The sequence below is a fragment of the Thunnus thynnus genome, chromosome 2 (genome assembly GCF_963924715.1).
Source record: "Thunnus thynnus chromosome 2, fThuThy2.1, whole genome shotgun sequence".
NCBI classification, from domain to species: Eukaryota; Metazoa; Chordata; class Actinopteri; order Scombriformes; family Scombridae; genus Thunnus; species Thunnus thynnus.
The window spans coordinates 21,550,656-21,577,671 of record NC_089518.1 but is presented as its reverse complement, the minus strand read 5'-3'; the positions used below and the strand labels follow the sequence as shown (position 1 = coordinate 21,577,671).

The window sequence follows — 27,016 nt, the reverse complement described above, 5'->3', positions numbered from 1 at the left end:
TCATACATACATGCTGTACAAACATTGAAAAAAATTAGGGGATTTTAACTAATGAACTATTACTGAATGCAATAGTCTCTAAATTGTCACACAATAGTCAAAGATTTTACAGTGTCCAATGACATTTTAATTTTATTCAGGCCAGGTCAGATCAGCAAGGGCCAGCTCTGCATCAGATAGTTTCCTGAACCAAGACGAATGTTTATAAAGAAGATTATGCTCATAGGGCTGCAACTAAGTTATTTACATTACGGTATCATTTATCAGCCAATAACTTTTTTGATTAAAATGTCCCAACCCAATTTTCCAGAGTCTTAAGTGAGGTCCTCAAATGTCCTGTTTTGTTCAACCAACAGTTCAAACCCTAAAGATACTCAGTTTACAATGATATAAAAACAGATGAAAGCAGCAAATCTTCACACTTCAATTATCAAAAAATGTGTTGATTAAATTTCAAGCCATCAACTGATTGGTTAATTGACTAGTCATTGCAGCTCTATATATTTATTAAATGCAGACAATATTCTTGTTAAATAAATATGTGTTCCTCCATGGCTTATACCACAGGAAGAACTGAAACAGGGCCTCTTCCTCTTTTATCTAGCCTGCTTAAATACCTCGTGAACAGCAGCATGGCTGATAAATTATAAATGAAATATTTTAGATTACACCATTTCACAAAGTTAATAGTTTATATGAAAGTTTCATGCTAATGACATAATTGTCTTGAACTTGCCAGGTAATGAACTTTTTTTATTGTACAATTTAACATCATGTTACATTTATGATGGAAACGTCAGCTTTGTGAGGTTACCTGACATTTCACATGATCTTTAATCTTCAGAGAAATGTCAGTTCATCACTCATTCACAGTTCACAGTAACCTTAAGCCATAAAATTTGACTTAAACACAGAGGAATGTGAACTCAATGACCAAATCTATGGTTGTGTCATTTGTCACCGTGACCTGCTTGTTAATCTCTTATCTTAAGTGCACGTAACAGTAAATGACTCATCTCTGTGGTGAAGCACATGCTTGAAATGCTTGAGACTCAGATTTAACATCATATCACTGGTGTATTTGCACACACACACAGTAAGGTCTCATGTCCTTATCTTGGAACTGTCCTGATGGATGAGTAACTCTGATTTCCAGCACTGTCTTGACATTGATTGATCTGTAAAAGAGAAACCAATATTAGCTGCTACTATAAAGACAAGAGCAAAAATAATATTTGAATGGAAATGATAATACTACACACACAGCAGTATGTTCCTTGTTTTTACAGATTTATTTAGTTTTATGCGCCGATCCATTCATTACATATGTCTTGGGAGCCTCAGTCCATTTTCTTGAAAAATCGATTTGTGCTTTTGGTTTTGTTTTATGGGGTGTCTTGTGCAATTTTCCCCCTCGGCATTATTACTTGAGTAATATAAATTAAAAGTACAAACATTTGCAGTATGCTCATTATGTATCACCACTTAAATGCAGTTGGCAGTTACAATGAAAGATGGACGACTCAATTTAACAGTAACCCACTATTAGAAGAAAGCACTCACTGTCATAAGATAGGATCCTGACAAATCTGAAGGGCCTGTATTTAGAGGTGATGGGCTGCAGGTGTAGGTCTGGTTTTCTACTCGGAGTTGCTTGACTCTGCTCTGGAGGTAGCGCAGAAGTTTTAATGAAGCCACATCTGAGGGGCTGTGAGAAGCCGCAGGGTCCACAGCATAAAACAACGGAGAGCAAACTGAATTCTGAGCTTCCTGATGGGGCCAAGACACAAGGAGAGATAGATGGATTTGTCAAGAAATTGTATATTTTTGTTGTGGTTGCCAATACATACAATATATAAGTATTTTCAGGTTACATATCTATAAGAGCTTGATGTTTATGCTCACACATTTACCTTTGCACTAAGCTTCATCTCTACTTCAGACCTCTCAGACTTTTCATGCCTCTCCTCTTGTGTCTTTGACGTCTTTCTGGAAAACAAACAAACCCTAGATTTGAAATGTTGTTGCAGCAGGTGTGATTAACATTACTGCATGAAGGAGGAATGGGTTCATATTTATAGTTAATGTTACATCTATGGTCTAAACAGCATATCACAGTGAGTCGAGGTGAGATCATGCTTTTGTCAGGACAGACAGCTGGTTAGTATGTCATCTATTCTCCACAGACAGAAACCAGTTACCTGCACCTTAACAACTTTGTCTTGCACCTGTAGGGTGGTAAAAATGAGAGCAGAACTTAAATATAGGAAGCAAAATTTCCATTGTGTGGATCAGTAAGATTCTGGGCCTTAAGGAAGAGAAGAGCAAGTTGAATTTTCATTTCTAAACAGAATGAGAAATCCCTTCTCCACACTTAGTAAGAACAAAATGAACTTAGTTTGGAAGATGCAGTTTTCATGTTTGGCAGGTTACCTTTCCAGTTCAGCCGTCAACTCTTCTTCAAACTTGCATGCCAGACGAGCTACAGTCTTTTCCTTCCACTGGCCCATGCTCCTCTGAACCTGCCTGAGCTCCAGGTCTTTGGCCTTCAGCTGCTTGCGAAGAGATGCTGCCGCACCTCCCCCCTCACCTCCTCCATCACACATATGAGCCCAGTTAAGACTGCTCAACTCCTCAATGTGCTCCTGAACAAATGTGATGGGGCATAACAATCATGTTATACTGTGATTTAAGTTTTTTTTTAATGTTTATTTGCACAAACATGAGCTGTACAAAGTGTGTAAGTTCATACCTGAATGAGACGTTCCTTCAGAGAATCCAATGCTTGGTCTCTCTCCACCCTCAACTGTTTCCTCTGAATGCTCAATTCTCTCTCCTGAAAAAATAAACACACAAATATGAACTTGAAGATGTGCATAAATGTGTACAATTAATGAGCTGTATTTGCGTGCACCAGGCACTACGCTGTGTGTATAGTGCACCAAACTATACCTTGTCTTTTCTCAGCAGCTCAGTTGTTTGCCTCTGAGACTCAAGTTTCTGATATAGATGGCTTATCAAGTGCTTCAACTGGTCTCTTAGTGTTTTCAGTTTTGCAAGACCTTCAGCTACAGTGGGACTGCAGAATAAAAAGGCATCAAAATTAGAAGCTAATTGATAATTTAATACACAGCGTAGTATCTATAAAGTATTCTGATGCAGATACAGTATGTTTGTAATACAGAGCAGGAGGGTATACCTGGCAGGAAGTTGCACAGTACTTTGTTTGGCTCCCCTCTGCTCCACTAAAAGGTGTAGATGCTCGCACTCTACGTCCAGCTCCTGGGCCCAGTGCCTGAGCTGCTGTTCTTGCTTGGCTGTGGTTTGGTTATGGCTGCTCTCCTTCTCTTCCAGCATCACTTGGAGCCTGTCGGCCTCTTTCTCTGCCAGCTGCATAGCCTGCTCAAGCTGCAGCACAGTCCTCTGACTCTCCTATTACCACAGACCACAACAAATTAGCTTTTCCACAACACCATATCCCTTTATGTGCCTGCAAATGTTTTCTTGCACCTGTGCCATGTGTCTCTGCAATCTCCGCAGCTCTGCCTGGTGCTCCTCTTTCAGTGATTTGCAAATCACAGTGAGCAAAGACTCCTGCTCTCTCTGCTGCACACAGCTTTCACTCTCCAACTCCTGCACTCTCTTACGGATGAAAAGAAAATCATGCAAGAACAGACAATGTAAATGTATTGTTTTATTTAAGGTGGTAATGTTACATGTCATGGTTGAGAGTCATCTTACTCTTTGCAGCTCCATCACTTTATGTTGAAGAGCCAGTGCTTTACTCTTCTCTTGCTGCATCTCACTCCTTGTGTGTTCCAGGCTCTTTCTGTTCTGCTCCTCCAGTATCCCACGGTGTTTCTGCACAGCTTCCAGTTTCTCTGCCTCCCACTTCCCCCTCTCCTCCTCTATGGCTTTGTGCACCTGAATAAAAAGTAAACTGTGCATATCATGAAACCATAAAGATAAGGTTTGCACAGAGGAGGATTTTCACAGTACCTTTTCTAATGCTTCTACATGCAGCTTCTCTTCACGGTGCTTTGCCTCCTCCTGCTGCTGCTCCAGAGACTTCCTCAGCGTCTTTGCTTCTTCTTCTTTTAGCTGCCAGAATTGGAGAAGAACACATATTTAAAAGTAACTCCCGTTTACTGCTGTTACTTACTACTGTACTGTATATATAGTGCATAGTGAAATAAGTGAAAAAGTCAGGCTTTCATACCCACCAGTGGAACCCATACTTAACTTATAATATATGCATTCATGGCAGTGCAAGGTACTTTGGCTAAAACAGTTCACTAAATGCTTTCCAATGAGATATTTGCAGTGGATGTCATTCTCTTAGGAAACACGCTGACCTGAAGGGAACTTTGTGTGGACTCAATATGTTGTGTGAGAGACTGGGCTTGTTCTTTCAAAGCAGCTTTCTCCTCTTCTGCCTGCGTATTAACCTGAAGACACAGCAGCCACGAGGATTGCTACGTCATTATTTACAACATGATGATGTCATTTGAAGAATCAGTATTTTAGACACATTTGTCACCTTTTGGATTTGTTGCTCGTGAGCCAAAGCCAAATCCTTCTGCTGCTTCAGTGCTGCCTCCTGAAATACAAAAAAAGCCCAAATTACTTAATGTTACTTTAGAAAAACTATGACTTATAGAGTTACAAACCTCCATGCTTACAATCATTTTATGGGCCTGCTCTCGAGCTTCTTTCAGTGCATTGTAGTGCTGGGATTTCAAGTGTTGTAGCTCCCCCTTCAGTTCATCTCTTTCTGCTTGTAAGAGCCCACGTTGCTCCTGCAAATCTAGCAGCTGCAGCTCCTTCTGGGCCACCATCTTCTCCAGTGTTCCCACTCTGATCTTGCATTCTCCCAGTTCACCCTGCAGCTCACATGCTTGACACTCTAAGGCCTAAGAGAAGAAGAGACGGCAAAAATAGTTTGGATACTTAATACACTAAAGTAGATGATGAGGTGCCATTGGCTTGACAGATTATTTTTTTAATATTAGACATTAGAATGACGACAGAAGGTGTCACCTCAGTCTGTTCTTCCTTCTGCTTCTGTTTCTCCTCCAGACAAGTAAACCTGTTCCTCAGTGAGCTCTCTGCCTCTGTGACCCTCTGGAGTTCCTCAAGAGTCTCCTCCAATTTCTGCTCCAAGATCATACATGAAAATGTACACAGAAATATTTAAACACAAAATCTTAATCTTAATTCACACAAAACAATTGCAGTTATCTTACAGTACATTGCAGAGAACTACTCACAACACCCTTCAATTTGACTAGCTTTGTTTTACTTTTACTTTTTTACTGTTCCTTTATCCAAAAAGTCACTATATCAAAACAAAAATGATGATCTGTCTAGAAAAAATATTGGATGTTTTGTTATTTTTGGATGGTTCTACATATGAAGAAGTGATAATACTGTACTTCTTGCATGGACTCTAGCTTCTCTCTTGAGCGTCGCTGCTCAGAAAAGAGTTCTGTTTTGGCACTATCCAACTGTCTCTCCATCTCCTCCCTCTCCAGCACAGACATAACAACATTGGTCTGTTTGTGAAACAAAAAAAAAAAAAAATAGTGAATTAAGAGTGCAACCAAGAATTGAAAGACATTGTCTGTCGGTTTTCATTACCTTTTCCATGCAGGCTCTGTCCTTCAGAGTCTTTCTATGTTGACTCAGAGTTGTGAGTTCTTCTTCTATGCTTCTAACCTCAAGGAGACAGGACTCTCTCTGCCTCTGCAGTCTCTGCAGCTGGCAACTAACACATTACTCTTTAGGGTTATGATGGTGCAATGTCATGTTACCACATCAATGGCTATGGATCTGTACATTATAATCAGTAGCAGTTTGGTTTTATACCTTATAGAGTCCCTCTCTGCCTTGCTCTCTTTCAGAACGGATACCAAAGTCCTCTTCTCCCTCTCCATCTGTGCTGTCTCTGCAGCCAGACGCTCTAAATCCTGCAAGGCATGCTGAATCAAAAACCATAAACTGTGAGTATTAGGAAGACGTCTTTACAGTTTTCTGATAAATTACTGAAGACAGACAAAGACAAAGGGACACTTTACCCTTCTTCTCTGTTGAAGTTCAGACAGGGAGAGTTCAACATCTGTTAACTGAGTCTTCTTCAACCGTAACGTCTCCTCCTCTTTTTCACATCTCTAAACCAGATACACAAACAAGGTAAGTGATGTCCTATATACATGTACACAGGAGAATTTTTTTTTCTTAAAGCATTTCTCAAATGATACTAAATAATAAACTAAAATACACCTGGAGGCTTGTTCTCACCTGTCTGAGGGAAGAGAGATACTTTTTCATCTTCTCCCAATTTGACTGCATCTTCTCTGATGTCCTCTCAGGCCTGCACCTCCTGCTCCCGTGGTTTATTTCCTCATCTGTGTCCTTGTCAGCATCACGCAAAGAACACAAAAGTCTGGGATACAAAAAATGTATACATCTGAAATATATTCAAAAAAGCATTTTAAAAAACAAATAAAATGAGACAAAAGCTTTCAAATGCTCCTCTGTTTGGTTTACCTGTAAGTTTCTCTTCTACTACGCTGTGCTTTACGGACAGGAGCACCTCTGTTTTGGACATTTCCAGATGGGAATCTCTGGACTTTGTGAACAAAGAAAGGCAAATTCTGTAACATTTAAAGATTAAATTGTTCTTATATTTCTGTGGACAATACAGATCTTGCTTTACCTGGTGTAGCTTGAGGTGCACTTTCTTCCTGTGTGGGTGTGTCATTGTCACTCTGGTTGGTGTAGAAGTCATCCATGTCCCTGACAGACTCAATGAGAGAGTGAGAGAGCCATCCTGGGGGGTCATATCACCAAACAATTTCTTAAAATTTGTCATTTGTTATTGCTTAAAGGTAAAGTGACTACCATCCAAATGGTGTCATAGAATATGCTGTCAACTGTTTTAATAATGATTGATATTGTTATTTTATATTGACATATTACCTCATTTTAAAATCAAACTTGCTTTCCTCCCCATTTTCTGCAGTGTCTTACCTGGCCGCCTGTGGATGTGCTGCCTGACCTGCTCTGTGCAGACTGAGTCAAGGTCGCTGTCAATGGACACGGTGTCAAAACTCCACACAGGTACTCCTATGAAAGAAACAAGCTGCCTACAATTATTATTTACAGGGAATGAATTTCCAAGTGGATTAGTTAGACTGCGCTTGCAGATGCAGTGTGATCTGTGTTTGGTACCTGCCAAGCACCTGGCCTTAGGAGAACAGATGTTGTTGTGCTGCAGGTTTTCCTGTTCTGTTGCAACTTCTGTACTTCTGTAAGAGACTGAAAGAGGAGTCAGACTATCAAAGGTGTATCAGGGCTTTAAAATAAACAAGAATCAAAATCTTGAGACAAGCTATGAGGCCCTAAAGGCTGTACAATACAAATGTGCTGAACAGAACAGATAATATACTGATGACTGTACTGTTCCTGTTTGTCCTCTGGGTGGCACTTCAGGAAAGCTCATGGGGTAATTCAAGTCAAACGTATTTAGGATCATAAAAGTACTCTGTGTTCACATCCAAAATGAAAAGGTTTCATCCTCTGGTGGTAATGGTAGTGCTCAGTAAATTTCTAGGCAATGTGCTCATTAGATATAGGAAAAGGAAAGGTATTAGTGTAAGATTTAATCCTCAGGGAACTATCAATATCCACAGCAAAGGTTATGGAAACCCAGCAATTAATTTTTGATTTATTCAATGTCATGGGGAAATTTCAACATGATGATGGTTTCAGAAGAGGGTTGAGGGAGTCATCAAAACCATTAAGAATAATCCTTGTGGGATCATGAATATTCCTACTAAATTTCATGGCAACCTGGCAAATGGATTATATCCTCCTCTGGAGCAGGATATGAAGTGTTGGACACACAGATGGGAAGACAGATGGATATTTTTTCTCTTAACACCAGAGCATGATTGGATTGACAGCTCTTTGTTGTCTCCCAGAGGTTTATCAAGAGATTTAGGGTTGTACTCACTGCTGTTATCACCATCAAGATTCTGCAACGCTTTGTATCTCCCTCCAGCTCCTTCTTCTTCACTAACATGTGACATCTTCGACCCAGAGCTGTCAGAAAGACATCTTTCCTGTTCTTTTCTTTGACCTGGCTTGTATAATTGGCAATAGTGAGCAGTCTCTGTGTCTTTACTGCTTTTCCCAGTTGTTGCTGTTCCTTTTCTGTTGACATTAAGAACAATCTGTGCCTTTTGTTCACTCTGGAGAGTGTCACTGTCAGATATCTCTGTCCACTGAGCCTCTTCTTCTTTGTCTGGTTGTTGCATGCTCCCCTCTGGCAGTGGCAATTCAACCATCTCCTCTCTGAAGCATCTCACAAAGTCCTCAGTGCAGATACTCTCTGAAGGAGGATGGGTTTCTCCTGCCATCCTTCCCTCCTCCTTACAGGTGTCTCCAAGCAGCCTCTCTAGCCTCCAGATGACCTGCTCCCTGTGAGACTCTATTTCCACTTTGTCTCTTGTCCCCCTGTCTAACTTCTGTTTACTTCTCTCATGTGTGACAGAAGCCTCCCGAGAGCCTGTGCTCCTCTCTGGAGTGGAGGTAGAGCAGAGAGATAGGGTGAAGAGGTGAGAGACATTGCAGCTACAACCATCCTCCAGGATGTGAGCAGAATGATAATCATGGTCCTGCTGATTTTCTTATGATTAAGTTCAGAGTACAACTTTAGTTACCATGCAACTCTGTCCAGTTTTACAAATTTGTAAACAATTGTTCCCCAATTGAAGCACCTGGCTTACTCTAATATAAAGTAGTTTACTGGAGCATGTACACATCCCACCCATTTCAATTTTCAATTTGATCATCTGCAGTTGCAGAGTATTAAGGTGCATATAAACAGTTTCACTTGAATACGATCTAAGTGGGGTACAGACAACTGAGGGGTAATTCCAAGAAGACAGAAATGTCTCTTTAATTGGTAAATTACCACTTTAACCTTGTTGGTCAGCATCAAACAGGTGTTTATTGACAGTAACAGCCTATCAAAAGACAGAGGTAGATATAAACTATGGGAAAAGAATCAGAGATCACAGTTTTTCCTGTAAGATACCTATATTAAAATATTACCTGATGTTTGGTCCATTGTCTGAGTGTGTAACAAATCAAGACAAGACATGGGAGTATCATTTGTTTGAGTTGTGCTTCCAAAGCCTGTGTCTTTGCTCAGAGATTGACTCCCCCTAAAAAGTGCTAAACAGATGTCAAAAACACAGATTATCACCTGAAAAATGATATGGAAATCTGGCTTAAGGCGTGTTGATATAACACAAATTACCTGCATCATTGCAATCATGCTCTCTGGAGATTGGCTGGCGTTTCTGGGGCTGCACCTGCATACATTGATTCAATTATACTTATTTAATGGGTCAAAATTTGATTTCTTCATCTATATACAGTTTGTGATTAGATAGAGAGGAAAATCACAGACCTGCAGCTGCCCAAGCTGAGCATCAATAGCATCTAGCAGGAGGTCACAGTGGTCTAGTTTGGGAGGCAGATGATCCAGTACACTGCTGTTGTCATTAAGGTCTATGAAGGCAGAAAGAAGGAATGTGAAGAGTATGATGCTAACTCCCAAGAAAGTGGGATATACATGATATAGATATACTGTTTTTATAATCTCACACCAGTGTTGAGAAGTTCACCTGTGTCCTCATCATCCCTCTCTGCTTTGTCATGGCTTCTGTCAGCCATGTCGTACTGGTAAAGACAAATATTCAGAAATTCAGCAGTGCCATATAGACACAACATTCCCAGTTTCTACCCGTGGTTGAGGCTGACTGGGTGATAATGAGGAGTGGGGGGGAGGGGGGTTATGTTGCTCAGTTGTCCTGGAAACCAAGACAATTTAGCTTGTTAGCAGGGCAAACTGACTTCCTTTCACTAAGGAGACTATAAATTCCTGTGCTGTCTGTCTGTCTGTCTCTCTCACTATCCTAAAATGAACCCAAGAGGAGCACAAATTAGTCCACTGACACTGAAATGCAGCATATTTCCTCTCAAATAGCCACGACTGAAAGGCTTGAAAGCTAATGATAGTGTAACAGAGTATTTTCAAGAGGAAATTTTTATTCTAGGCTACCCCAAAGCACTAACAGTTAAACTTTACCATTAGTGCTTTTCGTATTAGATTTTAAAACTGCACAGAACACCATTGACCTGGATGAAAACACATTCATCTGAATCACAATCCGGTCCGATCTCCCTAATGATTTGGGCTAATTTTAGCTACATTTAGCGCTAATCTCCCTAATGATTTAAGCTAATTTTAGCTACATTTAACGCTAGCAACCGGGTTAAACAAAGACAAAACAGTGTAACATTTTAAATGTATAAATTATTCATCCTCTACTAGTTACTTCAAACATCCAAAACTTAAACTTACTTTAAGTAGACAAACGCGGAGACTTCAAATCGATGCTGAACTTGAATCTTCAGTGCCGACAGCTGCTGCACTGAGTCCTGATTGACAGGAGCGTCGGCGGGTTGCCCTGGAAACGGTCAAACAGCTCGCGACCACAGACTGTATATAAGGACCCCCATAGGACGGTGAGAGCCAGAGGTGGGCGCGCTGTGGCGTGTGCAGCGGGAATAATGAAAAGAGTCTGAATAGTTGGATTTTTTTCACATTTTATTAATGCATATAGCTGTGACGTTACTATATTTTCTTCTCCTGGTTTGAAACGTATTAAACAGAAAGCTTTTTTTTATTTGTAAGACTTAATGTGTTGGGATTGTGATGCCAGGAGAGGTGATATGCAGACAATGTTGCAGGTGATTTGACTGACAAATTGTCACGTCAGGATTTTTATACGGTTTGTGTCAAACTTAAGACTCATAGGGGCCAAATGAATATGCAGATATATATAGATATAAAACAGTCCTCACCCTTTTGTCCTGAGTGAGTCTCTTCTTCTTCTTTCATTTATTTTGAAGTTTTGCTCCTCTAATTTTTCACTCTTCAGTCTGTTCAGGGTTTTTACTGTTATTTGCTTGTTACTTGTTATTAAAGTTACTAATTCAACATTTTCATACTAAAACTAGCCTACAATCTCAAATATGCCAGATATACCCATCTCATTTTCCAGCTGCCATCGTGAGAAAATAAAAACAGACAGATATCCAGTGTCAACAATAACAACTTTATTATCTTCTTTTTTCATTATTGTGTCTTTGTTGTTTAAAGACAATGTTATACGAGTATAAATTAAGGGAGAAAATACACAATTTAAAAAAAAAAGAAGCAAAAACCTCAGTTGAATCTGCAGTTACACCTGAATACACCTACGTGTATTTGGGGAGTAAGAGTAGTCAAGGCAGGTCAATCACCTTTGACCTCCTGTATCAGGCCGCTGTTGTGATGTGTTTCATTACTTTCATTAAACATCACCACCATCTCAAAACAAAACCATATGAGTCACAGTCCAAGGAGAGCAGGGTTCAGTTCAAACAAGGCAAGAAAAATCTCCCCATCTTCATTAGTTCACTTCTGCTTCAAAACTGAGCAGCATCGAATGAGAAGGAAATGTGTGCTGCACATGCACACAAGTCTATCGCATTATGCATACAAACAGTATGAATACACCAACGTAAGAATAATGGCACCTATGAGAAGGTAGAAATCAGAACAGAAAATAAAGCATAAAAATTAAAGCTAAAATCACACCATAGTGAATTAAGTGTTGGGTGAGAAATGAGAAACTATGGGGTATTAACATTAGAACCCTCCGAGATGAGGAAGGCAGATGAAGAGGGTTTTTAATCTACAGTACACTCTCCACATACACTTTGGTTGTTTTTTTTTCCCTTTCTGCATGAGGCAGACAATTGTTCTTTTTAAAGCAACAACAGCCATGAACTAACAAATCTACACCTCACTGCGTTATTGCTACAGCTGTCTGATACTGTACAGGCCCTCGCTGGAGCAACTTCAATAGGCAAGTCACCATCAAGTGCTGAGGTCACGTCATTTGGAAATATATTGATTAAACGTATGATGAGCTCTCCATTTTCATTCAAAATATAACGTATTTTCAAATATAAAATCATCTCAAACACAATATATTAAAGTAAATCTCTAGTGAACCTCAAGTTGATCGCTGAGAAAGGAAATCACAGATTAAACTTTCCATTTGTACAATTTCTTCACCGCCAGTCAGCAGCAATCTGTGTTCTTTCAAATGTCATGACTATACATGATAAAGAATTTACTGTATAATGACAATTTTCAATATAGCAAAAATGAAACATGTTGCTGCACTGGTGTCCATTCTCATATGTGACAACTTTGATATGATTTAAAGTGTGCACAAACCTCTGTTGATAGCTTGTTTTTATGTAGGTGCTTATGGAAGTGTTTGTGAAGTGAGTAGACAAGAAGAAAACCCAAGCAGCACAGTAAAATTAAAGGAATAATTTGACAAATTTATTCACTTTCTTGCCAAAGGTTATTGGCAAGATATTTGTCATATAGAGGTGGAGCCAACTGCTGGTTAGCTTAGCTTAGCATAAAGACTGGAAACAAGGAGGAAACAGTTAGCCTGGTTTTGTCCGAACAAAACAAAATCTGTCCTCCAGCACCTCCAAATCGCAATAATTAACATTTCCGTTCAATTACCAAAGTGTAGAAATGACAGGTTGTGGTTTTATGGGGTGTTATGTGTGTGTGTGTACTATTCTTGGAAAACATGTTAAAGTCAAGATGAAATGAAAAATCTCTTTTTAACCCTCTAAGATCACACCCCTGGTCACGTAGTGCACCTATTTAACAATAAATGCCAAAAAATACAAAAAAACCAAACAACTATTTCTTTGTATTTTTATATCAAAATCAAATAATGTTTTGTTCCTGTAAAGGAAAATATGATGTGTGCTTACGTAGGCTTGAACCAACCAACTTCAACCAATATCATAACATCCACCCATCAATCAATCTTCAACTTTTAGCGGCACAGAACTAAGATTCATCATGACACACCACACTTTTCAACGTTCAAATTCCTCCCAACTTTATGTCCCGCCTGCCTATCCTATTTCACTCGAAAAATACATCACGATGCAGAAGTTAGATACTCTCAAAATGCCGTTTCATCCGGACTTTAATTTGAGAGCTTTAGAGGTGCTGGTAGGAGTTTTTTTTTAAAGTTTAGACAGAGACAGATTAATGGTTTCCCCTTGTTTAAAGTCTTCATGCTAAGCTAAGCTAATGGTCTACTGGCTGCAGCTTTATATTTAAGGGACAGACATGAGAGTGGTGTTGTCATTCTCATGTAACTTTTGGTAAATAAGAATATTTTCCAAAATGTTGACCTATTCCTTTAAAGATATACAGTAGCTATGTGACTGTGCATAACAATCAAAAATGCACTAAAACCTTTTGTGTAGATTGGTAGGAGAAGCATCTTTTGTGCAAAAAAAAAAAAAAAAACATCAATCATTGTTCGGTCCATTATCACATCATTAATTCATTGATAAAGATTATCACCAATACACATTTTACATTTTACCTGCTCATATTATCATCCTGAAAATCACTTTACTCTATCGGACAACACTCAAGCACAGAGTGGTACAGTATGTGAATGAATTTCTTTTCCAGTGCGTTTTTCACATTCTTATGGCCTGCACATCAGAACTGCCAGATCAATGAAATTATAATTGAACCATGGTTAATGATGTGCTAGTATCAAGGACTCTATAAAAATTATTTTCAGTGTGTTAAGACAGTTTTTGGAAATATAAAACATGAAATCTGCAGCCAATTTGAGGGTGCCTAAGAATTAAATCTTTGTAGAATCAGTCTGGATTAAAAGTTAAAATTACAGCAAATCCTTCGGCTCATTCAGTCAATTTTTCAGATTTGAACTATGCTGTACAGATAAGTTAATACTCAGATTAGTATAATTATTCTTCATTTTACAATATCATTCTCTTATCACAAAATATTCACACAAATAGACCAGATGGTAGATACAATACCTCCAGCCTTGAATTCTACATTCCTAACAATAATTACAAAAAAATACTAACTGGTTTTCAAAACTTGTCACCGTAGACGTGTAGTGCACAGGTCAGGGGGACTCTTTCCCTTGTTCAGTCAATTAAAGGCAAAAGACTGAGGGTACCTTCATGAGCTGATCCCAGATCAGCATGTCCACAAACACTGAATGGAAGGACGACACGTGTGAGCTGCGGTGGATCTGGAGCAGCGGCTACAGGAAAGTCCTCTGTGGCTTAAGCTGACTGCACAGTGGTGCGCTACAGGAACCAGCCCTGTCTGTTTCTACAGCTTTTAACCTCATGCCAACTGAAGCCACTCTGGACTCCTCAGAGAAACCACTCCAGTCTCACATAAGTCCTACTGGAAACATCTGACCTACAAACTAGAGACTGGTGGAGGCTGTGGAGTTAGTGCAACGTGCACTATAGAAACCAACATTTTCCTGGATGTACTGAGTGGTAATAACCGAAAGTCTCAGTAATTTGGTGAAGTCTTAATTATTTGTATGATCATTGAGAATGATGTCACTGAAAATGGTCACCAAGGATATGAAATGTGTTGCTATGGGAGAGCACCAGAGGACAAGGTAAAGTACATGTACAGAGTGAAAATTTCTCAACATCAACACAGAGATATGTACTAACCTATGGTCAACCACAGTGAAAAGTGCTTATTCAGTTCTTTGATGAAGACTCTTATTAGAGTGATATGGATGTTTTGAAGTTTAATGTTGCACTTTTGAAACTGTACTAATGTGTTACAACCAAAGGACTGACTACTGTAGTATTTTGCTAATCAGAATCACAAATGGAGAATGTCTGAAGCACTGAAGCATAGAGGCAATTCATATTGAAATTATGAAAAGCAGCCATATTATCTCTACATGGATTATAGTCCAGTTAACTACTGAACAGACTACTTGCATGTACCTAGAGGAAAATCCCAACATTCACATCAAATAAAATATATTTCTGCATATTTCACCAAATCAGCTAAACCAGCCTCTACTCTATAAGAATGAGATGATTTCCCCAATCAAATATTAGCTGTTGATTACGGAGAACCAAAGTATTGGAAAGTAAATAAACGAATAAGACATTATGACATAGACAGAATATGTAATACAGCCATAAAATTGTGAAATAACCTTTTTAAAACACAGCTCATTATTATGAAATGTGATTTCATCATGTTTATTTTCACAATAACAGAAATGTTTGCAGGCCAGGTGTATTTCTTTCCAAAGGTTTGTGTTATTTCACAATGACATTTTTCCCACTGACCGTTTTATTTCATAATACGGTCGGTATTAAGAAATAAATACTGACTACCACTTTTTATGTGACGGTTTGTCTTTGTCTTTCGGTGTTCTCTTTTTTTCTTGGTTTTTGGTTAGATGTGCCAATACGTCTGTCAGCTCATTCAGATTGAAGCAACAGCCAATCACATAACTGGCTCTGCCCTGTTGGCCTTGAGACTTTTTGATGAAGGGTGGCATTATGAAATAAAACAATAATAATAAACAACCACCAAACCATGGAATAAAACATAACCTGCAATAAACTCTGTTATTGTGGAAATAAACAACATCAAATAATAATTCATGGAAATAGTTGAGTCTAAATTCTTGGATCTTAAATTATTTAACAATTTCATGGTTATATTACAAATTCTGTCTTTATTTATATGGTAATTTTTTTTCATAATGTTTTCACCATCTATTTAAATTTTGGCACTTTGGGTCTCCAGAATTGATAACGAATCAGACACTATATTCAAGCTTCAGCCTCTTTGTAAAGCAATCAAAAGGGGCAAAAATGAGCACTTGAAATCATTTCCGTGAAGAAAATGAGCGAGCAATTTTAAGCTTTATAAAGTAGGCATAATCTCAACTCTGCTGATTAAAATGGAGGATGAGGACACTTTCCTGCTAACCGCTGAAATACTTACATGTGTCTTGAACACTGTTCTGCTTCTATGTGCCTCTTTATGATTTTGTCACTGTTAGTTGTCAGTCTATAGTTGTGAGCTGCTTTGACATGGGTTTCTGTCCAATTTGTAAAACTCTATAATGGGGTGAACACAGAAAAGTGCATTGTGGGTAGCATTTGTGGAGCACCTGATATCAGGAGTGTGCAGGTGCCTCTAGTGTGTGGTGTTACAACTCCAACACCATCTCACATCCACACATTATCTCACTGCTGTTTCAGTATAGTGTCAAAGAGGACTACTCAGGGAATGCCCATTCTTCTTCCCCATTGTAAAAAACAGAGTGAGAGTGTACAATTGGAGGTACAGTGTATTACGAGAGTGTGTGAAACATACACATTCTCTTGCTCACAAAGCTCCACGTGGTGCTCATAAGCAGCTACGCCCCAAGGACCAGAGGCAGAGCAGTTCCCTGTCCACTGAGGTTAGGTGTGATCCGGGGGTAAGTTCCTGGGTTAGAAGATATCAGGACACATGCTCCAGTCCTGTTTCTCCTTTGCCTCCCAGTAACCTCCCTTGTACACAAAGTTTGTCTCTCCAGTGAATGAGTCCCTCCTCTGGTGAAACCACAACGGCTGGTAGCCTTCGTATTCTTTACCTGCGGGAAGAAGCAAAGATGTTACTCAGTCACTGTCATTTAATCGCACTCCAGTGGAAAAGCCACACTGGCAGGCAATTTACCAAGCGATCAATTCACCTCCATAGATATGCATATATGAGAAGCAATCAATCGCTGTGCGCTGCATTTGGGATAGCTCCAAATGTGAACCGGGCTCATGTGGTGGTCAACAATTTGAACTTGCTTCAATGAAAATACAAAATGAGTAAGATATGTGCAATGCAAAAATCTCGATTGATCATGGTGGAGGAGGACATTTTAATCACATCTTTGGGACTCTCAGAAATTAATGATCCATCTGTTTCTGAGACCAAGTCACAAAAAGTCAAAGTTGCAGGTTTTTGATGTGTGAACATTTGAATAAATGTAGCCAAAAGCTAATTTTAATCATATCTTTGGGACTCTCAGAAATTAATGATCCATCTGTTTCTGAGACCAAGTCACAAAATGTCAAAGTTGCAGGTTTTTGATGTGTGAACATTTGTATAAATGTAGAAAAAAGCTAAACAGCTCATCTTGTTGCAGCGATCTGTTATAGCTCTAAAATACATGCAAATTCACATTAAACAAAGCTTATAGTAACTTGCACTGCTGGTCAGTGCACCACAAAAATGCCCTCAAGCAGCCGAATAGCCAGGATGATAATGCTGTGCAACTTCATCACTTGCTAATGTGGCTTCACCTTAACACACTGTAGATTTCAGAGGTGTATCTCTTATTATACGTAACATATTATCAAGGCCACTTATAAATGAAAATGTCACATGTATGCAGGAAAAAGTTTTTTTTTTCCCTGAGTCATTATCTGGAATATGAATGGGGTATCATGCAGTTCTGACACAGAGGCAGACCAAACAGAGGACACAGAGGATGGGGGTGTGTGTGTGTGCGTGTGTGTGTGTGGGAGTGATGCACAACAGAGGGCGCAAGGCAACCCCCACTCACCAGAGTCATTATCACACTCTGACCACCAATAGAGGGAGGAAAAGAAAGACAAGTCATGGGTACATCAAATACAATCTACACACAACACATACACACACACACACACATACACACACATACACACACATACACACACACACACAGGAATGTCACCAGGATGAAACGTTTCTGCTGAGTTTTCGATAAAGTTCAGTTTGGTTTTTATAACACCTCCCATTCAGTCTGAAGCCTTTACTTCTGACCTGCAAGAAATGTTACCAGCATAAGTACTTCTTCTATAGTCCTAATTAAGAAACCCTTAATGACCCTTAATGCAAACCCTCTTAATTGTCCAACTTTACAATCACTACTCATCATTTATTCATGCAAGGTTTTGGTTTATCTTGGCTGTTTGTCCCTGCATTACTGTCCGGTATCACAGCTGTAAATTGCTTCTAATGTTAACTGCATTGCAAAGCACCTACACATATATAAATAAGTGTAGTTTCACTGTATTAATAGAGTTGCATAGTGGTGGTACCAGCAGGTTCTGGAGGTTTTCCTTCATATTGTCAATGTTCTTCAACACAGAACCACAGTAATCCCCTGGATAGTTTAACTGTCATCAATAATTGTCATCAGTTCAACTTTGTATCTGATAAAGTCAGTCAGTTTGGTTTGGCAGATAGCTCTAAATACTACAGTTCCACCTATCTCAATGAGCCTCAGCTGCTGTTGCTATGGAAAAAAAACCCCAGCTGGAGGTGCAAATGAAAATGCTCAGATGTATCAGGTTATCTTTAGCTCAGTGAGCTCTCAGTATGTTTCTTACCGAGATGCTTGTGAGTCATAGTTGATATTGTTCACAGTCTTGAACACATCTGCATGTCTTTTTGTACATTTTATGCCCATTCAAGCTACAGAAGCGTCCAACATTGTCTATACAGAAAATTAATGGGACTTTTACTACAAGTACCCTGGTTGTCAGAAATAACACCTCCCACTTTGCAACACTGTCCTTTCTCTCCTTCCTTCCTCACCATCACCCCTGCCTGTCTGTCTTTTACTCAACACTTCTTTAATTATCAGACACCACTTATCCTGTTCCCCATTTCATACCTTCATCCAGTGCATCTGAGGCCTCTGCTTCTCTCCTCCTCCTCACAGCTCTTTGTTTTTCTTCTAACCTCTGCTTTTCTGAGTTTGCTTCATCCCATCGCCCTTCCTCCATCAGCCTCTGGTCTGGTCTCAGACGGCTGTCGGTCATTCCCACCCCGTCCTCCAGCTCATTCAGGGTCAGTGCCAGCGTAGAGAAGTAGTACATGTTCTCAGCATTATCCCTAAGGGAGTAAGATGAACAGCAGAGAGTTGATGGAAATTACTCAGAATGATGTTCTCCAATCAATGATATTGACTGAACATTTCAGCTGTTATAAAACTACTATGACTCATATACTGTATGACTATGTTCTGCCTTATGAGGCTGATGAGACAAGCACTTACGGGAGAGGGTATTTCTTCCACAGCAGTTTTGGCGACAAGGTCTGATAGACGGTCTTCTGCTTGCCTTCTGATCCACTTCCACTTCCCCCTCGGCTGCTCTGAATGATCTTGGAACTCTCAATTTTGTCATCCCATGTACCAGAAAGGATGTAGTGAGCTTGGCCGCCACTGTCAGCCACCACACCTGTCACCTAGAAAGAACAAAAGAAAGCCAGACATTGAATAATTACATAGATACCATGAAGAACGTAAAGTGAGCTATTCTTCTGTGAGTCTTTCTATAACACTTAAACGCAGTCCCCTAGGTAGGACACCAGTAAATTTTCAGCAGCTTATCCTAAATCAGTCACTACCATGAAAAGCAGAACTGTGCCCCATTTAAAGATAATTGGTATGAGTGGAAATAAGGTTACCTCACTGCAATGTAACATCATACAGTGATCTTCTGCAATTTTAGCCTAAATACTAATACAGTAAATCTGTTTGTGCTGTCCAGCAGGAAGCAGCATCACACAAATTCACAACCTCCGGATGACAACATGCACAGGTCTGGTGTCACTGATGTGTGGAAAGGAAGCATTCACCTTTCGTGGAACGTCCCTGGAGAAATAACTGTAGGGAGAGAACTTGAGTTGGCAGGTCTCCTTTGTCCTGTGATTCACAATCTCAATGTCCCCCGACTGCACAAATACAGACACAAAGGACAGAATGAGAGAAATAAATGTAGTGCTAAAGCAGATACAGAGACTATCCTGAATTAAATAGCCAGCAAAACTGAAAACCTAAAAGGTTTGATGGGGTTTATTTGTGATTTGGATGTAAACTTGGCAGGCTGTGTGTGTATTTATCTTAAAGGCCCAGAAAAAAACATTTTCTTAACCAATATTTCTTACTAAAACAGCGGCATACCTAAACACATACATACAAAGCCCTGTATTCAAGTTCTTTAAAAGGAACCAGGTGGAGGTTATGACTATTGGTGATGTAGTGCTATGTTTTGATATGAAGGCCCCTGTATTGTTTTTGTGTTTTACCAGCATGTGAACAACGACACACACGCACTGGGTTAGAATGATGAAGATTTCTGTTGACTGTAGTCATACCTCTTCATGTTTCATTATTCATTTCCATTTCGTGTTTAACTTTTAACAAAGGTTTTTGTCTTTTGTGGCATCTAACAACCATAAAATAAAAATGTCAAGGACTGCCACACTGTCAAACAAAACAAAAAAAGTTTGCTGTTTGCTGTAATCCTAGTTCAGTAATAATGTATTTGATGTCAATGCCACGCAGATCACTGTCTCTGGCTTTTGTTGCTGTGCTCCTGACACTGCTGTCTGCCAGTGCACTGGCCAGCAGCAGAGAGAGGAGTAGTGGAATAGTTTCAGTTGTTTGTTATGGTGTCGTTTGGCTGACCTTGTTCTGCACCAGAAGGTGGCAGAGTGATGCACGGAGGCAGTGGAAGAGGAAGGCAAAAGTATTGAATAGAAAAGTAAAATGATAAAGAGTAATAATGTGTAAATATTGGTGAAGCTTTTTTTTTTTGGAGAGAAAGCACTAAGCACAAACAAGGACCCAGTACTTATTTAGGAATATATTTTAAAATCAGTACTGGGTCCTAAATAAAGATTATATCTCAAGTAGGACAACAGAAGACTATTACAAACTGATGTAAACACAAAATATAAACAAGGGAGGTTTCAAAACATTCAAATAAAGGCTTTGCTGATGTTGTATGAAGTAGAAAATGCATTCAACATATTTCTTAGACCTAAAAAATGCTGGGTGTAAACAAATCTCCACAGCATACTTTTAATCACATACATATGCATAAACACTCTCAAAGAAATGCTATGAATCTCCAGGAAATACTGGCTATTTGCAAATGATGCTGATCTGATATTCCTATAAGAGTCTGTGGCCAAGATTTCTACCTAATAGACACAGCAGTGTGCTTCTGAGAGTGATAATGAGATATATTCTGTCCATGAATTATGTATTTTTCCCCTCTTTCTTCCTTCTTCCAAGGTCACACAAATACAAACAAACACTCATACTGACAGACAGACTGATATGACAGGCAGTACAGGTGTAAACAGGAAACATTGGGGAAAAAATGTTCCACTACAGACATATTTTTGAACAGACAGACAGACATTCAGATGGGAAGCCTGCTCCTCCCCCTATATAACTGGGCCATCTCACAGAAAGAAAAGGCTTTTATTTTAGGGCATTATTAGAGATCAAATCTACAGATAAATCCCCAGAGACTGTGGAGCTCCTTATTCTGTGTAAGGCTTTGCTCCGATTCCCTTCTTCACGGCTCTCTACTCTGCTGGTCTGTACCACACACTACTGCAAAACAGGATGAGGATGAAAAAAAATTACCTATAGGCTAATCTGGAAGGTAAGAGGTATTAAGACAGCACTGTGGGTTTGGAGCTGTGAATGAATGGTTACCAATGACTGAAAGTGTTAGCAAACAGACCTGGTCAATCCACAGCTTGCCCACAATGATGTTGTGCACTGTGGAGGTGACCTTTCTCCACACATAGTGGTTCCCGCTGGAGTGGAACTGCAGGTGAATGGCACCTGGGGATGGAAAGGGACAAAAGGTTGTGAGAGAAAAGCTGCTGGTGGTACTGATCTGCAATGTAGATCTGAGAGTGATCAGTTTGTTCTTGTTTCTGTCCTAAAAATCTGTAAACTCTACTTGCAGGTGTCTGTGCTGCAAAACATTTTATCTAACACATTTATGCCCTGCACACAAGCAATACATTCCTACCTAGCTCCAGAGGGACCTTACCCTGGAGGATTGATAACATGTATTTCACCATAAACGCTTTCTGCTTAAGATTTTTTTTTTTTTTTTAATTACATGGCACCTCACAGCAGGTATATTACAGGAAGTGAGAGAAGTCAGATAAATACCACTGCATCCCTTGGCTGGACCTTCATCTATCAAATCTCTCATTTATCTGAGCCAACAGACCCCTGCGCTCCGCTGTCCCAGAGCAATAGAGAGCTCCCTTTATACCCATACTTTATGTGTGTGTCAAAAGGGTCATAAAACCCTCCTGATTCATGCCCACACCCTTTCCTTCAGCTTTAGATTGTGTAGGAGGCAGCTGAGAGGTCTACTACTCTCAAGTGGATGTGGAGTCCTTTTTAACTAAACTCTGCATGTTGTGGCTGTTCAATTTGCATGATGGAGCCTTTATTTACACATATAGTTTGTTTTCTTCACAGCTGAATATTAAAGGTTTTACCCAGAGGCATTATGGAGAGGTATTTGCCACGGAACTTGCTGGCGATGGTGATTTCCTGCCACAGGGTCCAGCCTCGTTGGGAAATCACATGATGTGCAGCTGCAGGGGGGTGATGGCTCACCTGACAAGAAGGATGTACAAAAAGTTAAAAATGTACAATGTAGGAGACTGCTTCATATAAACAACAAGCTTGTTTGAAGAATATAAGCTGATCTTGTGTACAACAGTTTGCGTGTCAGCTGCATGCATGCACATCATTGAGTGTGTAAACAAAAAACTCCCTGTGGCAATGCTGTTACCTGCTCACACAGCGAGCGGTAGCCGAACTCCTCCAGACGATCGAGCTCATAGGTTTCGCCCAGGAGGGGGTTGAAGGGCTTGGCTGTCCTGTTGACCGTGGTGGAGTAGGAGGAGATGGAGAAGGCAGCGACCAGGCACATCTGCTCCAGGGAGGAGTCGCAGCGCGCTGCCTTGTCCAGAAGCTCATGATACTCCAGGTCCTCGGTGAGACGCTGAAGCATCGACAAAGGCTCATTGAAGTTTACCTGAAGGAGAGATAAAGGCATGTGTCGTATAAAATATCATACAACAATATCAAACCATTAGATTATGAGAACAATGTACAGAAACAGAACAGAACCATGCAGCACACACTTACAGGCATGGGAATTTTGGAGAGCTCCTTGCCAATGCAGTTCTTCATGATACTCCATAAATTGAGGGAGTAGTTAGGTTTGTCTGGAACATGAGTCCGCCGCTGTCTGCGGGGCTGCAGCTCCTTCCCTGACACATCATTACAGCTTGGAGACATCTGAGATAAGGTACAAGTGTGCGGGGAATGAGTGGAGAATGAGAGGTGGTGTTTTAACTTTCTATGAAAAAGAAGACTCTATATATATATATATATTCAAGTTTGAGAAAGACTTCAGCTTCTACAGTTCGTGGACAGCTTGACAGCATACAATATCACTGAGTGTAGTGACAGAGCAAGTGAAAGCAGAAGGAGAGGGAGCAGAAGACACAGATGTCTGTTTGTGAGAAGAAGCAGCAAGAGAGAGTTGAGAGGAGAGAGAAGCAGATGTTTGACTGGTAATTAAGATTTAGTGGAATGATGCAGCTGTGTATCTTTGGTACCACAAGGGTGACAATGAGACTGTAGGAAACATAAAGGGTGTGTGTGTGTGTGTGAGTGTGTGTGTGTGTGTGTGCAGGATGAATGTAGGGTAGGAAACAAGGCTTGTGAGAGCAGCAAGAGTGTCGCAAACAGCGAGTGAAGACAGTTACATAAATAAATCAATGAGCTGTGAGCTTTCCAGCAGTACAAATGAATCTATATTGAGATTACACAAGTCAACAGTGATCAGAAATGTCAGTCCTATTAGTCACACTTGTTAGGAGGACAGACACTTACATGGTCGTCCTGGTTCCAGTCATTGGAGTGACCTCCACTCGCTCCGCTTAAATTACTCTGAGATCGCCTGGAACAGAATGAAAATATCTTCTGTGATGAGCACTGGACACAAAAACAGACTCATTGCCATCCTCTGGCTCTCTATCTTTCACCACTTGCACTCACGCCCAATACACAAAGCACAGTAGACACAATGAAGCACAGAGATTGCTACGTATTACAGATGAATGCTGTGTAACATTTTCCATCAGTCTTTAATGGTGCTATTGCAGTTGAGGGATATTTTGCCAGGGCTGAGCCAAAACGATGATGAGAAAGAAAACTTTTTACAAAGACAGCAGAAGCTCTGCAAAAAACAGCAAGAGGCTGACTGTACCACAATAAATATGCTCAAAAAATGTATTGAGAGCATAAAAAAATAGCTTATTTTGCTGCAGGACAGCAGGCAAGGACAATAATCTTACGTTATTTGTCTCTATAAGACAGTGTGAACACTGTCTGATTTGTGTGTGTGTGTGTTAAGTTGTCACACCATACGCCATCATCAGAGCTTTGTTCAGCTGTCAGCCAGTCAAATTCACTATCATGACAAACATTACAGCGCCTCCAGAAATGGTTTATAGTGGTTTCACATGTAGACTAAATGTTGAAACTATACCTTCATCCCCTTATCTGTCTTTCAGTTGTCCTTCTGTTTTGCTAAATTAAAAAAAAAAAAAAACTACACAAATCCCTGTGTGAGACTGACCTGTGCTGTGTGTTCTCAGTGGCAGTCACTGTGATAAAAGCAGGGGAATCCTCCATGGCATCAAAGTACTCAGTATCCTCATCTTCATCACTCGCCTCTTCTTTGCGTGGCCTCTCACTCCCTTCTGTCAGAACATATACATTATGAGTACATGCAAACAGCATGCTAAAGTAGCAGAGCCATCACATGGTGGTGAGTTTGTATTCTACAGGGTTCAAGAGAGAGCAGCGAATAATCACATACCCATGGCGATTAATCAAAGAATAATCAGCTTAGTAAAATTGGCAATGTTCCTGCTGGTTAACTAGCCTGAATGATGTGAGTTCCTCTGTGAGCTCCTCATATTCACGTTGAATATTCAGTGATCTGTTATGTGTATAAACTGTGGCGTCACACAGAGAAGCACAAATCCTTTTATCATGTAATCCTAGTGCTTTCTAATGAAGTGATTCTATTAATAAAAAGAGGGGCAAATTGTGACTTTCAGTCAACAAACCAATATGAACAAAATTCTACTGTATTTTCAGATTCCTTCATGTCCTACTTTTACAACCAGACTAATAATGAATTTATTGTTTGCTTGTTCAGCAGTGCCCACATAACTGTTACAAAAACAACTCGTATGAGCATTTTATGCTTAACTTATGGTTGAGTTCAGGCAACTAACACTATTTTGTGAAGAATATGGAGAGATCACTCTCACAGTCAATCAAAAAAACAGAGTTGACAGTTTGTATGCCTGTCCAAAATCTACCTCGTCTCCCTCCCTGGAACTTGATGTTGTACTATAAGAATGTTCCTCTACTCCCTGTTTTTGTTTCTGAATGTTAACAAAAGTTGTTTAAAGCTGTTTTTGCCAATAATCAGTGCAGCTGTTCTTCTGCAGGACATTTCAGGGTCACTTATATCAGTAGGTTTTTGCCTACACATTTTTGCTTTCAACAGGGAGAAACTTGCTGAAGGCAAAAACATGATTGTTAAAGGAACACATATATTTTAAGATTAAGCAGTTGGAAGATTTGAAACAAAGAAAATGGTGTTAGGAGGAGGTCACAGGGTCACCAAATTCAAAAGGCTTCCTCCTCTCAGAGATTGGACGTACACAGATAATAATTATTCACTTGTTGGTTTCAGGTAAACAAACAAGAAAACAAACAAATGGATGGACAGACCGACAGAGACCACATGACATCTGATCCCTGATGGAGGTAATTACCATCTCTAACTTAACGATAATCCAATCCAAACCTTCTGACACAACTTAAAATTTCCTTCTTTCACGTGAGTTCCCAAAATGAGGAATGTTTATAACACTGAGCCTCAGGTCACACATAACTTTTAGCCACTTAAGTGAAGTCCGCACTGAGGCCCACAGGAGTAACTAACACAGACAGTTAGTCTCACCCTTGTTGGTGGTAGGGGCACTGGGTGTGCTGGATACAAGTGTGGGGGCTTCTCTCCACGCTCGCTCCAGGCTGTTATGCTGCTTGGCTAGCTGCTCAATGGTCTCCTCTAGGTGGGTACGCTGCTCTCGCTCATACTGCAGCGCCCGCTGCCATCTCCTACTGTGAGTCTCAGCTAGGTCCAGGAAGTCTCGACACGCCTGGGGAAACACACGCACACGAGTACATAAACACACAGATAGCACTGACATTTTAATTTCTATAATATACAGTCTGAAAAAAATGATCTATGGCCAGAAAAAGCAATTCTAATGCAAAGATTTTTGCATTAAAAATACTCTATTAAACTTGGATGTAAAATAAATCTTTTCAGGGCTTGACAATACAGTTGCATCATGGGCATTATGAAAAATGAATGACTTCTTTTGGTTTCTGTTCAGGTTTAGGTAAAACCTTGGAAACCTGAAAAACCCTTAAAATCATAAAAATTTAAAAAAAATATCCTTTTACTGATCAAATCATTTCTTTTTTGAGTCACCAGATCATACTAAACAGAGCCAAAATCATCAGGTGAGGATAAATGTTCTTGACTGGTGACGACTATATGAGAGAGATCATTAAGATAGAAAAAGATTCATGACAATTACTGTAATCAAAGCTATTTATCACCACTGTTTCAAGTGATCATCAATATGTTAATTAGCTGTCTGCCGAGCATTTACTAGGTCTGTGTCAAATGTGCCTTGGAGCAAAGAGTAAACACAGAAAGCACCAGTGAGAGACGAGCTAGAGGTTAAACCTCTGATTGCATAGCAGACTGTGTCATGACCGACCTCCTGAGCCATGACAAAAAACGGGAGATACATAGTTTTAACTGAGAGGTACACAAGTTGAGTGATAAGTGGAGGGTGTCGTATGATGTAAAACCTAAACTAGTAACACAGTCGCAGCCAACCAGACAAAAACATGGTGCCAGAAGAATGGAGAGAGAGCAGACTGGGACAGCCAGGTCTTAAATACTCCTGGGAGACTGGCCAGGTGCTCCCAGTTGCACTGATGAACTCCACCTACCAGGGACTAGCAAGGCAACACAAGGG

General features: G+C 39.9%; 2 protein-coding genes across 12 annotated transcripts in view; both read right to left on the bottom strand.

The window, feature by feature from the left end:
• Positions 1–732: 732 nt before the first annotated feature.
• On the bottom strand, positions 733–10,561 carry si:ch211-102c2.8 (golgin subfamily A member 6-like protein 25). 4 transcript variants are annotated; one of them, XM_067610293.1, is made up of 30 exons: positions 10,439–10,561; positions 9,681–9,753; positions 9,482–9,582; positions 9,329–9,383; positions 9,121–9,243; positions 8,018–8,584; positions 7,234–7,320; positions 7,033–7,128; positions 6,719–6,832; positions 6,550–6,631; positions 6,301–6,445; positions 6,078–6,170; positions 5,869–5,981; positions 5,641–5,767; positions 5,436–5,555; positions 5,041–5,154; positions 4,683–4,913; positions 4,541–4,600; positions 4,356–4,448; positions 4,000–4,101; positions 3,742–3,924; positions 3,511–3,642; positions 3,200–3,432; positions 2,953–3,079; positions 2,753–2,836; positions 2,434–2,645; positions 2,202–2,228; positions 1,914–1,989; positions 1,564–1,770; positions 733–1,178 (listed from the first exon to the last, which is right to left on the bottom strand). In XM_067610293.1, the coding sequence occupies exons 2-30, from the start codon at positions 9,745–9,747 to the stop codon at positions 1,113–1,115; spliced, it is 3,837 nt and encodes a 1,278-aa protein (XP_067466394.1). In that variant the 5' UTR covers positions 9,748–9,753; positions 10,439–10,561; the 3' UTR covers positions 733–1,112. The 4 variants fall into 4 exon arrangements, with proteins under 4 accessions (XP_067466394.1, XP_067466403.1, XP_067466421.1 ...); XM_067610302.1 differs by having other exon boundaries at positions 9,699–9,753; XM_067610320.1 differs by lacking the exon at positions 5,436–5,555.
• Positions 10,562–11,174: 613 nt separating this feature from the next.
• Positions 11,175–27,016, bottom strand: part of osbp2b (oxysterol binding protein 2b) — a 55,036-nt gene continuing 39,194 nt past the window's right edge. For 5 of the 8 annotated variants that reach the window (XM_067610234.1, XM_067610226.1, XM_067610210.1 and 2 more), the window contains 11 exons: positions 25,921–26,119; positions 24,517–24,640; positions 23,769–23,835; positions 23,016–23,168; positions 22,657–22,902; positions 22,358–22,478; positions 21,577–21,680; positions 19,673–19,768; positions 19,089–19,279; positions 18,705–18,925; positions 11,175–16,640 (listed from right to left, as the gene is read on the bottom strand). In XM_067610234.1, coding sequence (XP_067466335.1) covers positions 16,498–16,640; positions 18,705–18,925; positions 19,089–19,279; positions 19,673–19,768; positions 21,577–21,680; positions 22,358–22,478; positions 22,657–22,902; positions 23,016–23,168; positions 23,769–23,835; positions 24,517–24,640; positions 25,921–26,119 — 1,665 coding nt within the window. In that variant the 3' untranslated portion in view covers positions 11,175–16,497. Of the gene's footprint in view, positions 16,641–18,704; positions 18,926–19,088; positions 19,280–19,672; positions 19,769–21,576; positions 21,681–22,357; positions 22,479–22,656; positions 22,903–23,015; positions 23,169–23,768; positions 23,836–24,516; positions 24,641–25,920; positions 26,120–26,752; positions 26,841–27,016 lie in introns of those variants that run through there. The other 3 variants (XM_067610244.1, XM_067610219.1, XM_067610253.1) reach the window with 2 other exon arrangements.

Excerpts from the sequence above, each read along its gene's own strand:
- si:ch211-102c2.8 (XM_067610293.1), bottom strand. The coding sequence starts at position 9,747 with ATGGCTGACAGAAGCCATGACAAAGCAGAGAGGGATGATGAGGACACA. Across the intron at positions 9,384-9,481 it reads CTCAGCTTGGGCAGCTGCAG|GTGCAGCCCCAGAAACGCCA; the intron begins GTCTGTGATTTT and ends CAATGTATGCAG. Across the intron at positions 1,771-1,913 it reads AGATGAAGCTTAGTGCAAAG|GAAGCTCAGAATTCAGTTTG; the intron begins GTAAATGTGTGA and ends TGGCCCCATCAG.